The sequence below is a fragment of the Astatotilapia calliptera genome, chromosome 23, assembly GCF_900246225.1.
Source record: "Astatotilapia calliptera chromosome 23, fAstCal1.2, whole genome shotgun sequence".
Taxonomy (NCBI): domain Eukaryota; kingdom Metazoa; phylum Chordata; class Actinopteri; order Cichliformes; family Cichlidae; genus Astatotilapia; species Astatotilapia calliptera.
In genome coordinates this window covers 6,490,979-6,504,773 of record NC_039323.1, presented here as the reverse complement: position 1 = coordinate 6,504,773, position 13,795 = coordinate 6,490,979, and the positions used below count along the sequence as shown (strand labels likewise).

General features: G+C 39.7%; 2 protein-coding genes across 4 annotated transcripts in view; one reads left to right on the top strand and one right to left on the bottom strand.

Moving 5' to 3' along the window:
• The window catches only part of fam20b (FAM20B glycosaminoglycan xylosylkinase), a 52,296-nt gene that overhangs the window by 24,702 nt on the left and 13,799 nt on the right, over nucleotides 1–13,795 (bottom strand). The gene's annotated exons all lie outside the window — the stretch shown is intronic.
• LOC113015785 (histone H1-like) lies at nucleotides 10,166–11,265 on the top strand. Its single transcript, XM_026158070.1, has one exon. The coding sequence runs from the start codon at nucleotides 10,670–10,672 to the stop codon at nucleotides 11,144–11,146; it is 477 nt and encodes a 158-aa protein (XP_026013855.1). The 5' UTR covers nucleotides 10,166–10,669; the 3' UTR covers nucleotides 11,147–11,265.

The window sequence follows — 13,795 nt, the reverse complement described above, 5'->3', positions numbered from 1 at the left end:
GACGACTGATCCGTGTTAAGGACAGAATGAATGGGGCCATGTATCGTGAGATTTTGAGCCAAAACCTCCTTCCATCAGTGGGAACTTTGAAGATGAAACGAGGCTGGGTCTTCCAACATGACAATGATCCAAAACACACCGCCCGGGCAACAAAGGAGTGGCTCCGTAAGAAGCATTTGAAAGTCCTGGAGTGGCCTAGCCAGTCTCCAGACCTCAACCCCATAGAAAATCTGTGGCGGGAGTTGAAAGTCCGTGTTGCTCGGCGACAGCCCCAAAACATCACTGCTCTCGAGAAGATCTGCATGGAGGAATGGGCCAAAATACCAGCTACTGTGTGTGCAAACCTGGTAAAGACCTATAGTAAACGTTTGACCTCTGTTATTGCCAAGAAAGGTTATGTTACAAAGTATTGAGTTGTATTTTTGTTATTGACCAAATACTTATTTTCCACCCTGATTTACGAATAAATTCTTTACAAATCCTACCATGTGGATTCATGGATTTTTTTTTTTCACATTCTGTCTCTCACAGTTGAAGTGTACCTCTGGTGCAAATTACTGACCTCTGTCATCATTTTAGGTGGGGGAACTTGCACAATCGGTGGCTGACTAAATACTTTTTTGCCCCACTGTAAGTGGGTGTGAACATTTTAGTTATAGCACATTTATGTTTAATTCACTGTGAACTGATGGTGTGTGATTAAATAACATTGTCTCCACTTCTTTCTGCTCAAAGTTGGCTTTGTGAAGAAAAAAAAAAAATCTAACACTTGGTGATGTTTGTGTACTCAGCTCATTTAAGACAGGCTTTTGACAATGAATTCTTAGGACAAATTATCTAAATTACGAGATCAAACTTGTACACGGAAGTGGTTTCAACTCTAAAAGATATTCAGATAATGACTTCTTCTAACATCTATGTTTGCTGATGCAGCTGTAAATGTTTCGCTCACTCACATCAAAGGCTAATATTTTCTCACAGCGGCTCTTGGTAATCGAGACATCGTTTTGCAAATTTCTAGCGGGTTTTTTCTACAGAACGAAATTCCATTGAAACATATCAGAAAATGTGTAATGTTTGTACAAATCTGGACAATAAAACCAAAACTTCATGCTTGACTAAATGAAGGTGGGGGCCTCTTTAGCGTCAAACACCTCTTTGAAGTTCTCCTTTATTAAACACCACCAGTAAGAAGTAAATGACACATCTGTGTAGCTGCCGTTGCCCCGGGTATGCAGCTTTTATGCTGTACCTTTTAGAGACGACTCATGAGTTCATTGAAAGAAAGAATTGGCTTTACATTACAAAGCCAACTATATGAATGGCCTGAAAAGCTGGTAATGAAATATGGGGAAAAACAAAACAAAACTAAAAAACAAAACACTTTTACACCGTGTTAATGACAAAACCAAACAAGACAAATTTTGATTTTCAGGCAAGAAAATAAATAAATAAATGAATGAATAAATAACTACAAACAGAAACAAAGTGTCATTTATCACACAAACTACAGATGGTTAGGATTTAGTTATTAATTTAGAATTGATTACCCATAAAAAAAGAAGTTGTATACTGCCAACATACATGACTTCCAAGCTGTTTAAACACTATAAGTGGCTTAAAAAATGCAAAGAAATGTTGGGACATTGGTAATAAAACCGCTGGTTATGACTGGATATACAGAAAAAAAGAATCCCAGAAAGATTTATTCTTTCACAAATAAAGACATTCGGCTAGTGCCTTGTTGGCACTGGGCTGCATGCCGTTTTGCCTTCAAAACTACTTTAATTCTATGTGGAACAGATTCAACAATCCTAAAGGTGCTGTGCTTGATAGAGAACTGATGTAGTGCAGTCATGTTAAAGTAGTAAACTTGTACAGTATAGTATATCTCTATGCCGTAGACATCCCGAGGAATGTAACACATCTGGTCGATGCAGCCCACAACATCTCTGATTGGCGTGGAATGTTATGGCGTACATTAAGAGAGGTCGCTAGCAGTGTTGGTCAAGTTACTTGAAAAAAGTAATCAGTAACTAATTACTGATTCCTCCCCAAAAAAGTAATCCCGTTACTTTACTGATTACTTATTTTCAAAAGTAATTAATTACTTAGTTACTTAGTTACTTTTAAAAAACACGATTTACAACCTGAAGAGGTGATAAAGCGATAGATCTTTCAGCCCAATTCTACTTTTTCTACATAATCCATCATACAAAATGTAATCAAATGGAAGTCTCTTTTTTTTTTTACTTGTTTTATCAGTTTTAATCTTTTAACTTTATGCATCAAGCAAAAATTTAATTATATGCAACATTCTCTGACTTGAATAAAGTAGTTTAACATTTAAACCTATTTTCTACACATTCCAGCACATAAAATAAAATATTTTTTGTGTTTACACTCACTCTTTCAAATAGATGCAAGTAAAACACAGCAGAAAATAAATAAAGTCAAAGACTCAGCGGTCCTGTTGCTCTATTTTCACCTGTAAAGCAGGACTGCGGTAGGCGGAGGTTTACCCAGGTGCAGGTGTGCCGCGGTCAGTTGAAGAATCCGCGAGTTTCTCTGTGAATTTCCCATTACGTCGTTGCGCACTCGGTCCTTGCTTGGAAGTTTAGGGGTTTTTTTCGCTGTAAAAAGAAGTTTTCTTCCCACGCACGATGGACGCTAATGTTTTTGTCACTTTTTATGGAATCAAACTCAAAGTAAGGTCAGTACTTCCACGCTTTAAACGCTGTACGCTCTCCCACAATCGATATGTGATCCATTGTTGATCTGCACACAGCTGTTGTCACTAACGGCGCACTCGCTTACGTCACTATCGTGAGACATTCTCGCAAAAAATCACGGTTTTAGTAACGCAGTGTTCCTACGGGAAAGTAACGGTAATCTAATTACTGTTTTTGCAATAGTAATCCCTTACTTTACTCGTTACTTGAAAAAAGTAATCAGATTACAGTAACGCGTTACTGCCCATCTCTGGTCGCTAGCAACGTTGTAAGTTTTCATGTAGATTTCCAACTGCAGCCTAATTCAGGCATAAGGCACCCAAACGCTGCCAAGAATGTATCTCTACACCATTACACCTTCACCGTTCATATAAGTCAGGATGCATCCATGCTTCTCTGTTGTTTATGCCACTTTCTGACCCTACAATCCAAATGTGCCCCTCTTCAGAATACCTTGGTTATGGTATTCTGGTTAGTAACTGCTACCTTCCTTCCTTCAAAGCAGTCTTCTCATTCGCCTCTGACCTCAACAAGACAAATCCAGTGAGAATAGTTAATCACTGGATATTTTCTCTAGAGGTTGCTCTGCAAAATTCCCAGTAGATGAGCAGTTTTTTAAACTTTAAAGGTGCTCTCTCCTCCCCATTCATGCTTATTTTGAACTTACATTTACATTTCATTTGCAAGCTTACATGCTTAATTTGAACTTCAGCAGGTGACAATATCTACATGCCCAAATGCAATGAACTGCAGCCATTTATTTATTGTGTGGATGCTTTAAGGCATCCACACTATTGAGTTCCTGTTTCTCTTTATTCTTTAAACTTTATTGTGTGGATGCTTTAAGCATCCACACTATTGAGTTCCTTCTTGGTGTTTCCGTACACTTTTCACCGTGGATCTACTTCCACAATTTTTGTGCTATTTTCACCGTTCAAATTTTAAACTATTCAGCTATTTCTGCTAATGACGGCTATGTCTTTTGGTATTTTTCACTATTATACTTTTTAAAATATTAAGCTTTTTTCCTTTAATTTGAAATGAATGGGAAACTTCTGCAATTCTGCTAAAATTTGCTTGTTTTTGAAACTTAACTACTTCCTCATATTTTCACATAGAGCAACCATTCAAACTTTAAAATGTTCTCAAATTATTGGGCTATTCAGGTATAAATCAGCTTTTTCAAATCTTTTACCGTTTTACTTTTATGCCTCTTAAAGTTTTGAGTTGCAAAATTGTGATTTTTCACAAAATACATGCGTCGTTATGGTTGCTATGCACTTGGCTTCCAGTGTGCCACTGAAGGTTTTGCAGTCTTCTCTTAATGTCCAAACAACTTCTTGCTACTTGCTCAATTTTCACTCAACTTCCACAAATTATACATCAAAACGTAGGTATTTTTGCTGGCTTTCAGAAAATGTCACTATCATTGTTGTGGGATTCATAGAATTTTGGCAAATCTCCTCAGACCAACAGAAAGTCAGAAAACTCTCCATATAAAGTCAATGGAGAGTTTGTTCAAAATCACCGCTTGATTTCTGTAATGAGAGGCATATTCGAATCGTCATATCTCCTTAACGAAGCAAAGTTAAGACATATCTTCAGACACTCCTGACGCTCACAATTCAAGAATTTCTTTCTCACCTATTACCGTTCTGAAATGAGTTGGACTTGTTTGAGGGTAGGAAATTCGTCCGTCGCTCAGATTTCTTCAGATTTCAAACTCTGGAAATGAACCACTTTTTTCTCTCGTCATAACTTTTTGTTGGATTTCCACAGAGACCTGAAAATTTCCATGACTGTTCACCAAAGCCTGCTGTCTCTTACGGTGAAAGAATGATATCGATACTCCAAATAGATTTAGAGTTACAAAGCGTTGTTTGAGGGCAAGTCAAGGCAGTTTTTGCTTCGCTCTACTCAGTTATGGTGCATTAGAAGTCAAATATCTTTAATAATTCATATTTTAATGATAGATTGTCAACACTGGAAGATTCCCCCATCTTTTCTGAACAAAACGGTGTAAGAATGACCGCTCTAGCCCCTACGGTTAGGAAATTATAGTCATTTGTTTGAGGGCAGTCCTCACTATGAGAAATAGACTGCAATAATCCTGTGTCTCTCTGTGTGCTGCAGGCACCAGTTTTGGCGGGAAAAAGTACACAGCCTCTCTGATTGGTGGATTCAAATTCAGCAGCTCCCAGGCTGACCTAGAAACTTACTTCTCTCTCCCTGTGTGTGTGTGTGTGTGTGAGACACACACAGAGAGAGAGAGAGAGAGAGAGAGAGAGAGAGAGAGAGAGCGCCTTTTAATGGGATGATCTCATTGTAAGATTCAAATTCAATATATTTAGACTGGTTGACTGAATTGGATCTTGTGTGTGTGTCTCTCTGTGCATGTGTGTTTCCTTATGTGTACATATTTGTGATTGTGTGGCTGTTATAGATTTTTTTTCCTGATTTTTTTCATTTAACAAGTATATTTGAGGGACCCTCAGCATGTTCAGCATTTTTTCAGCTGTCCATTTTGCTTTTCCAATTTTTCTGTTTAAGTTATTACTATTGTGCTAAATCATACTATTTCTGCTGTTTCATAAGATTTGTGCTTAATATACTATTTCTGCTTTTTATAAGATTTGTGCTTAATATAGTATTTCTGCTTTTTATAGGATTTGTGCTTAATGTAGTATTTCTGCTTTTTATAGGATTTGTGCTTAATATAGTATTTCTGCTAAATATAGTATTTATGCTTAATCATACTATTTCTATATATTACTGCCAGGTACCCAGGCAGCCAATCCTCTGTGAGGATTGAGACATTCAAATATACATATCAGGGCCTGCACGGGTTCACAGCCAGCCAATCATATCTGAGGTCTTCCGTTTCCTCTCTCGTCATATCTCAGCGACGGTTGTACAAAGAGCAATGAAAATCGCGGTCAAAGTACACCAAAGTCCGCTGATTCAGCCAGTACAAGAATTATGCTTCTATCCCACCTAGTTTTTGAGTTAGACAACGTTTTGTAACTCCAAAAAACTGCGTTTTTCGCTTCTCACCGCGATCTAATTCTGACTGCTCATCACCCTGTTTTCCAGGCGCTCGCTCTCTTTCCCAGTCATATACTTGTTATACTCGTATAACTATGCATGTGACAAATAAAGAACCTTGAACCAGTGGCGCAGTTGGTAATGACACGGGTCTGCAACACAAAGGTCGTGGGTTCAATTCTACCTTGGTCAACATGTTTTTTCCCTACAAATGAATACACTATCACAGACCAGTAATTCATATTGATCATTTATTACAATTCTGCAAACTTTTATGATTTTACCAGCTTTTCTAATATGGACCTCAGATTCTTGTTAACACTCCATGGCACAAATACTGTTCCCTTTAGGCTCTGTGTATGTGTGTGGGTATCAATATTTCTCCCATTTTAAAGTATTACTCCTCCATAATTTTATTTCTGTTAAATCAAAGTACTTTTACTACATCTTAGTACTTCTGCTCAATCATAGTATTTCTGCTAAATCATAGTATTTTTGCCAAATCATGGTTTTTGTGCCAAATCATAACATTTGTGTTATGTTATAGTATTACTACTAAGTGGAGGAATTTCTGTCATGTTACAGTATATGTGCTGATTACAGTATTTCTGCTAAATCATACTATTTCTACTATATTATATTTTTCTTTCTAAATATAGCATTTCTGGTATATAATTGTATTTCTGCTATGTTATAATATTTGTACTAAACCAGAGTATTTGTGCTGGAACATAGTATTTCTGCAAAATGATAGTATTTCTGCCAAGTGATAGTATTTGTGCTAAAACATAGTATTAATTTAAAAATTACAATATTCATAGTTCATCACAGTGTCACTGGTAAATCACAGTATTTCTGCTATGTTGTACTATTTTTCTAAATCATAGTGTTTCTGTATTTTTGGCTAAATATATTCTTTCTGTTATCTTATACTATTTCTCCTCAATTCTTGTATTTTTGAGAAGTTATCATGTTTCTGGTAAGTTACAATATTTCTGCTATGTTCTGCTATGCTATTGTATTTCTGCCAAGTATTATGTTTCCTCTAAGATATTGCAGTTCTGCTAAGTTATTACATTTTAGCAAAGTTCCTCTGCTTATGCAAAGTTTTTACAATTTCTGCAACTTTTCAGCTTTTTCAGCTAGTTTTTGAAGACAGCTTCAGCTTTAAAGCATCCACACAGCATTTTCGCAGGAAATGCAAATTTTTCTAGTTTACTTTTAAATTGCTAAATGAGGGAGTAAAACAAAAGCCAAACTTGAACCTCAGTGGTAAACCATTATAAGTAGAGGATTTCCAAGTAGAGGAAATCAGTGCATGGCCTGATGGTCCGTCTGTAAACACATTTTGTTACTGCATCCACAAAATCCAAGTTTAAAGTTATGCCAAACGTGGCGAAAACATACCGTGCCTCCAGAAAGTATTTACAGTAGTTGACTTGTTCCTCATTTTGTCAGTAAGTATTTACAGCCTTTGCCATGACAGTTAAAACTGAGCATAGGTGCAGCTGGTTTCCACTGATCACCTTGTAGATTTTTCCATAACTTAATTCGTCCAAGCCCACCTGTGGTAATAGGTCCGCCTGTGGTAAATTCAGTTGAGTGAAGATCATTTGGAAAGTCACACACCTGTCTAGATAAGGTCTTATAGGTGACAGTGCATGTCAGAGCAAGGAATTGTCTGTAGACCTCCGTGACAGGATAATATCGAGGCGCAGATCTGGGGGACGGTAAAGAAAAAACTCTGCAGCACCAAAGGTCCCAGTGAGCACAATGGCCTCCATCATCCATAAAAGGAAGAAATCCAAAAAACACCACAACTCTCACTTGAGCTGGCCACCAAATAATTTTGAGTAATCAAGGCAGAAGGTTTTAATCAGAGAGGTGACCAAGAACCAGATGCTCATTCATTCATTCATTCATCAGAACTCCAAGATGGCTTTGAGGAAAAAGGAGAACCTTCCAAAAGGACTATAATTTCTGAAACATTCGACCAATCCGGCCTATATGATGGACTGGCCAGACAGAAACTGTTAGATTTGTATTGTTGATTGTCATTTACGCTTAGAAATATTTACTTATATATGCTTAGAGTTTTGTAATTAGTTGTAGATTGGTAGAGGTTTTGATCCTTGATAGTCTGCAAACTTTGTGTGTATTAGACAGCACTTTGGGAGCATGAGAGGTCATACCGTGTCTTATTATTTTATGGTAGGATTAATGTAGTTGCGTCTGTTCTAGTCTAAGTGCTCTTTGTTTAGATGAACTGCAGGACTTCCTCACCGTGTTATCTAGGATGAACCATCTAGGGGGAGGGGGAGGCTACCCTCTTCCTGACCAAGGATGTTTGACCCTTTGATCAGCAGTCCACACACACACACACACACACACACACACACACACACACACACACACACACACACACACACACACACACACACACACACAGGCAAGGTACTCTTTGTGTATGTAGACGTCGTATGTTAATGAACCTATGCATATTCATGTAACCTCAATAAAAGGACAGTGTATGGGGGAACGGACGAGAGCTACTGGGGTCAAGCGAAGGGACGGCGCTCTGTCCAGTCTCTCCCGTGCACGAGTACCATGAAGAAGTTTGCCTACTTGCGTCTTGCTTGCAGTGTAATTATATTGTCTTAACGTTCCAGCGAATAGGTTCAAGCTACAAACCTAACATTAATTGGTCCTTCGATGCCAGAGCCCTGGGATCGCATTCACCGAGGGGGGGGATGCACGCTGAAAGACTGACGTCAGCCAGGAAGTTCCTGTGGATTCGCTGTCTGTCTTTCTCCTCGATGAATGGCGATCGGCGGGATTCAGGCTGATATTACACGCTAAGCAACGCCAAGTAAGTTTAAAGAGGCCGACTCTATAACCGTGTCGTTGTGCAGTCTCCGCCATTTTGTGAGGCGTTGAGAAGTTCGCTGCTTTGTGGAGCGATAACTGGGTTAGTGTCCCGAAAAAGAAGTTTTGGTTAAATCGCCCAAGGGTCCCAAGCGTCCGGTGAGTGTCCGGTTTTGAAATCGCCCTGGGTGTGTGTCCCGAGCGTCCCTTCATTGGGTTTTGTCGCGCGAGTGGGTGAGCGTCCCACAACTGGGTCAGGGTCCCGAGCGGTCCGGTGTGAGTCCGGAGTAGGCCTATTTTGTGTTGTTGTCATTGTTGTCGTCGTCGTCGTTTTTGTTGTTGTTGTGTGTGAGTGTGTGCGGAGCAGAACATGTGGTCTGTGACACCGACTGTTGTTGTTATCATGGGTTTCTAAGCAACCAAGAGTGAGTTGGAGGGAGACAGACGTTTGTGCTGGACTTTGCTCCTGGCAGCTGACACAAAATGTTTATTCTTTAGCTTGCCCTGATCGACAACAGCCTGTGTGCCAGACCATAGACGTAATTGAGGTGGATAGTTGTTAAAAGTAATCTACATTAAGCTTGTGGTTGCTTAAATTCAGTACAATGACATGTGAGGTGAAGTGATATAGGTAAATATTTAAACTCATGAAGTGCATAGAGGCACTTGACCTGTGTGAAAGACTGTCGTCTTATTATGAGCCATTGTTGAGATATAGAGCACATCTGTGAAAACAACTAATATGCTCAACCCTGTATGAAACATCTAAAAATACATGATGGAGAAGCTGTGTTGAATATGTAAGTGTAAGACTTTGCCACTGTGGGCAGAGCATGCAACTACTGTGTGATGTCGCGTTGCAGTTTTGTTTTTGTTTTTTGAGCTGATGAGCAAGCTACACATTATCAGATCAAGAGCTGTCTGAGAACTACTCAAAGAGAGGGAAACAGAGAGTGTGCAGCGTTTCCATGAGCAGTTTTTCTGCACCTTGACTCGTGTGTGTGTGTAGCATCAGCATCATGTTTTTGTTTATTTGTTTTGTTGGATTAAAAATAATTAAATAAACTGGTGATCATGCTTATGGATCACCATGGCACATATCTCCAGCCATATGGTTTATTTATGCAGATGAAAAAGTGAGTGTGAATGTGTCTGACATCACAGTGTTTTTGTGCACTGTGTAAAAGTGATTGCCTCTGATTGTGAGTGAGAGCGGTGATTTTGCAGACCACCAGCTATTGTGAAGAAAAAAAAAAGAGTGAAAAAGAGACAAATTACTACATTGTAGACGAAGAGAAATAATCATAGGAAAAAGGTTTTGTGTTGATCAGCCGAAAAACAACTACAATGTCATTTTCTGCTTTTAAGAAAGGATTGTTCACACAAACACAGACAGAGAGAGAGAGAGAGATGTGTGTTGATTAAGCAGTGATGATAATAATGAACATGTTTTAGTTTGTCACTTTCAGGTGAAAAGCAGACCTGTATCAATTTTCCACATGCAACAGTCGGAAGAAAGTTATAGTTTAACATCATTGGAAACATGCAGGCCAAGTTTCTGGCTGACTTATTTAAAGCGCAATGTGTATGTGTCTCTCAACCTCACAAGCAAGCAAGCTCTCACCCCTCCCTGAAGACAAGGAATGCAGCTCCAAAGCAATAACATGATAAAGAGACAGCATCAAGTCCTGAGCAAAAAAGTCCCAACAAGCAGCAGCAATGTGGATAAACAGCAGCAGAAGAAGAAAGCAAACCCATCTTCCTGTCTGATTGGATGAATTCCACGGAAGGGCGAGCAAGATGGTGGCGTGAAGAATAGTTTTTGTTTGAGTTCTCAGCACGAGACACTTATTTGACGTCTTTCTGGCCTTCGGGACTTTTTTGGAGATCAGCGCGCTAAGCTTGCTGGATTTGAGGTCAGGTTCTGCGGCGGCAGCATGTTGAAATGCTCAAAAAGGACTGAGTGACTCGGGCAAGCCACATGCAGCTAGCATGCTGGCTAGCGACATGAAAGAAATGGACCCTTCATGATGCGTTCAACGTGCCAGCGCTGTGGTGGGAAAGGCTCCATCATAAACACGCCCTGCGCCGAGGTTCAGGCCAAGAAGAAGAAGACGATGACTTCCAAGCCCAAGAAGGTCGGCCTCAGCGTGGGCGAGCTGATTGTGAAAGCCGTGGCCGCTTCCAAGGAGCGCAACGGCCTGTCTGTGGCCGCCCTCAAGAAGGCTCTGGCTGCCGGAGGCTACGATGTGGACAAGAACAAGGCCCGTGTCAAGACCGCCATCAAGAGCCTGGTGGCGAAGGGCACTCTGGTGCAGACCAAGGGCACCAGGACCTCCGGATCCTTCAAGATGAACAAGGCTACTGAGAGCAAAGCCAAGAAGCCCGCCGCGGCCAAAGTCAAGAAACCGGCAGCAGCTGCTAAGAAGTCGCCCAAGAAGGCAGCAGCAGCACTTCAGCTACTAGACAGGACAAAGCTGAAGGAGAACTGCCGGGACTGTTGAAGTGGGAGAGGACAAAAGAGTGAGAGGACAACAGAGTGAGAAGACTAGGTGAGAACACATAGGAATTATTTAATGTGGGAAATCAAAATTTGGGTTAGCAAACCTGGGGAAAAGAAAACTGACTGCTTAAGTTGGAAAATTGAGACGGAGTCTGAAACATATACAAAATCACACACACACAAGCAGAACATGCATTAACCCTACTAACAATTCCAAACACAAAATGACTCATGAAGACTCATAGCACATTAGTTAAGAAATGATTAAATAATAGCAGAGAAGTGTGTAGGAAAGGCAGCTTTAAGAACATGCTCTGCTGGAGATGCAGCTCCACAGACATGCATTAGACCTGCCTAATAACACAAACACACATGCAATGAAAATTAGCTTGTTATCTTTCATCAGTGTTAAATTAGTGTCAATTTAGCAGACACTTGTTATTAAATACTGAATGTATCCAATGCAAAAAATTGACTCTCCAGGTTGCAGGACAACAGTTTAACTTTTGTGGGAAAAAAGATCCTGGTTTGACCAACCAGTGATCAGACAATAAATTTAGTTGTTAAAATGGTAAATTGGGAGAAGCTTCCTGCTTGATTGATGCAGCACATGTAATTTACTGTATGAGGGAAATTGTCTTTTGTGATACTATTTTGAACATGCTTTTCTGTCGTCCTGTCAACTTAGTGGGTTAATAGCTGATATGCAAATTAGTTGATCGGTTTTAGATTAATGAAAGGTGATTGAATTCTAGCACGAGTGAATGAGATGTGTTGGAGTTGTTGTGTGTTGAGTGGAGACTCTAAAACACTGAGTTTCCTGTTTTGATGTGCGAGTGAATCCTGTATTTAGATACACAACTCTGAATACATCAGAACAAACGTCTTTTGTGAAGTGCATGACAGCATGTCACATGTTTTATGATGAAGGGAAAAAGGAAAAATTGAATAAAATAGATCTGTGGCTTAAATGAGTGAAGAGCACAGACCGGGTGATTAAACTCATAGCTAATATGACATTAGGGTTATGTTGTGTGTTGTGCAGCTGATGGTTGGTTTGGAGTGAATCTAGCTGATGATTCTTCTCCTGTTGTGAAGATGATGAGGAGTTTGTGTCATGACTTAACAAGGCCTTTTTATTTTGATACTTTCACAGTGCACTGAAAGTTTTGTTCGATAATCTCTGTTCTTTGAGCAGATCTGCGAGTCGGGAATTAAAAGCGTTACACGTCGTCAAGAAAATTGTTGCAAGTGAGTTTCTCCACATTTAAAATGGGTTCAGGAGAAAGCCACTTATTTGGGACAATTAGGAAATGAGAGTCCCCCCCAAAAAGGATTCAACGAGGAAATCCAGTCTAAATTATTTTTCTTTTTGAAATAACATCGGTTTGCTGAGCGTGGAAACGAATGCGATGATAATTTCCACAATTAGCAAAAGAAGGAACCACTGAGTGAATGAGTAAGAATTTTAAAATAACTGACTGACTGACTGAACATGATTGTGTGAAGTTAACCCCCACCTGACAAAGGTGCAGATGAACCCATGTGTTTCCTTTTACAGGAGCAGAAAGATGACAGCAACACTCGAGGTTGCATGATGATTTAACCTTTTAAATGCCATTTTCTGTGTCTGTGCATTTATCAGGTGTGTTATTCATAGGCTTGAGTTGCTCACAGAGATAACTGTGACAAAGTATGCATACGCCTGCGCAAGCGCTAATATTTGCATTTTCTTTTCTTACAGCATGCCAGTTCTTCATGTGAATTGATGATGCGATTTATACCAGGACAACTGGTTGATGTTTTTTCCTACTACAGGATTTCTGGGTTTATGTGTGAGGAAAACTGTGTTTACAGGTTATGAGTGGTGATGCTGTTGCATTGTGTTGATGGGAAAATGTGAAGGTTACTTTGATAATGTGAATAACATGTGTGAAATTTCCTGTGTTGAGAACTGGTGTTACTTCTTTCCACAGCTAGGGTTGACTTTATGGTGTTTTTATGGCACCTCTGGAACCTGTTGACCTGTGTCTGACCTCTGTCTGACTACAGTCAATGTGTATTGCTAATGTTAGTTTCTTTGAGAATGCTGTGGAAGATTCAGCTGAAACGGACAAGTGACATGAGTAAAACAAATAAGAGATACAGTGTTTCTGGGATAGTTTGATATGGGCTCATTAGCTGGCCACTTTTGAGCCCATAGTAATATATAAGTGGAGTGACTTTGCTTAAGAGCAGTCACCGATTACATTAATGTTGCCTGAGTACATGGGATGATCCATGTCTGAGGCGACTTATGAAAATAATTGTAGTTTACTGATTTGAGAAAACCTGCACATGACACTTGTCTTGCTGATGTTGAATGCTTCTTGTCCTTATGATACAATTGTTTACAGGTATGGAGTTTGATTTTACTTGCAGATTTTGTTTTCCAGGCCATGATGGTGTGTATGCAGGCTCCTGGGAGGGCCAGGTGTTAAGCAAACTTAATATGCAAAGCTCACTAACATTTTCATTGCAGGATTATAGGTCCAGGGTGGTGCTGCTCCAGGGGAGGAGATGCCCTGATGTTGCCTGGGATATGATCTAGCTAATCTTTTTCTTTAAGACTGGAATCCAGGTTTGGTGAGTTGACGCATGGGTGTGTCCA

Excerpts from the sequence above, each read along its gene's own strand:
- LOC113015785 (XM_026158070.1), top strand. The coding sequence starts at position 10,670 with ATGATGCGTTCAACGTGCCAGCGCTGTGGTGGGAAAGGCTCCATCATA.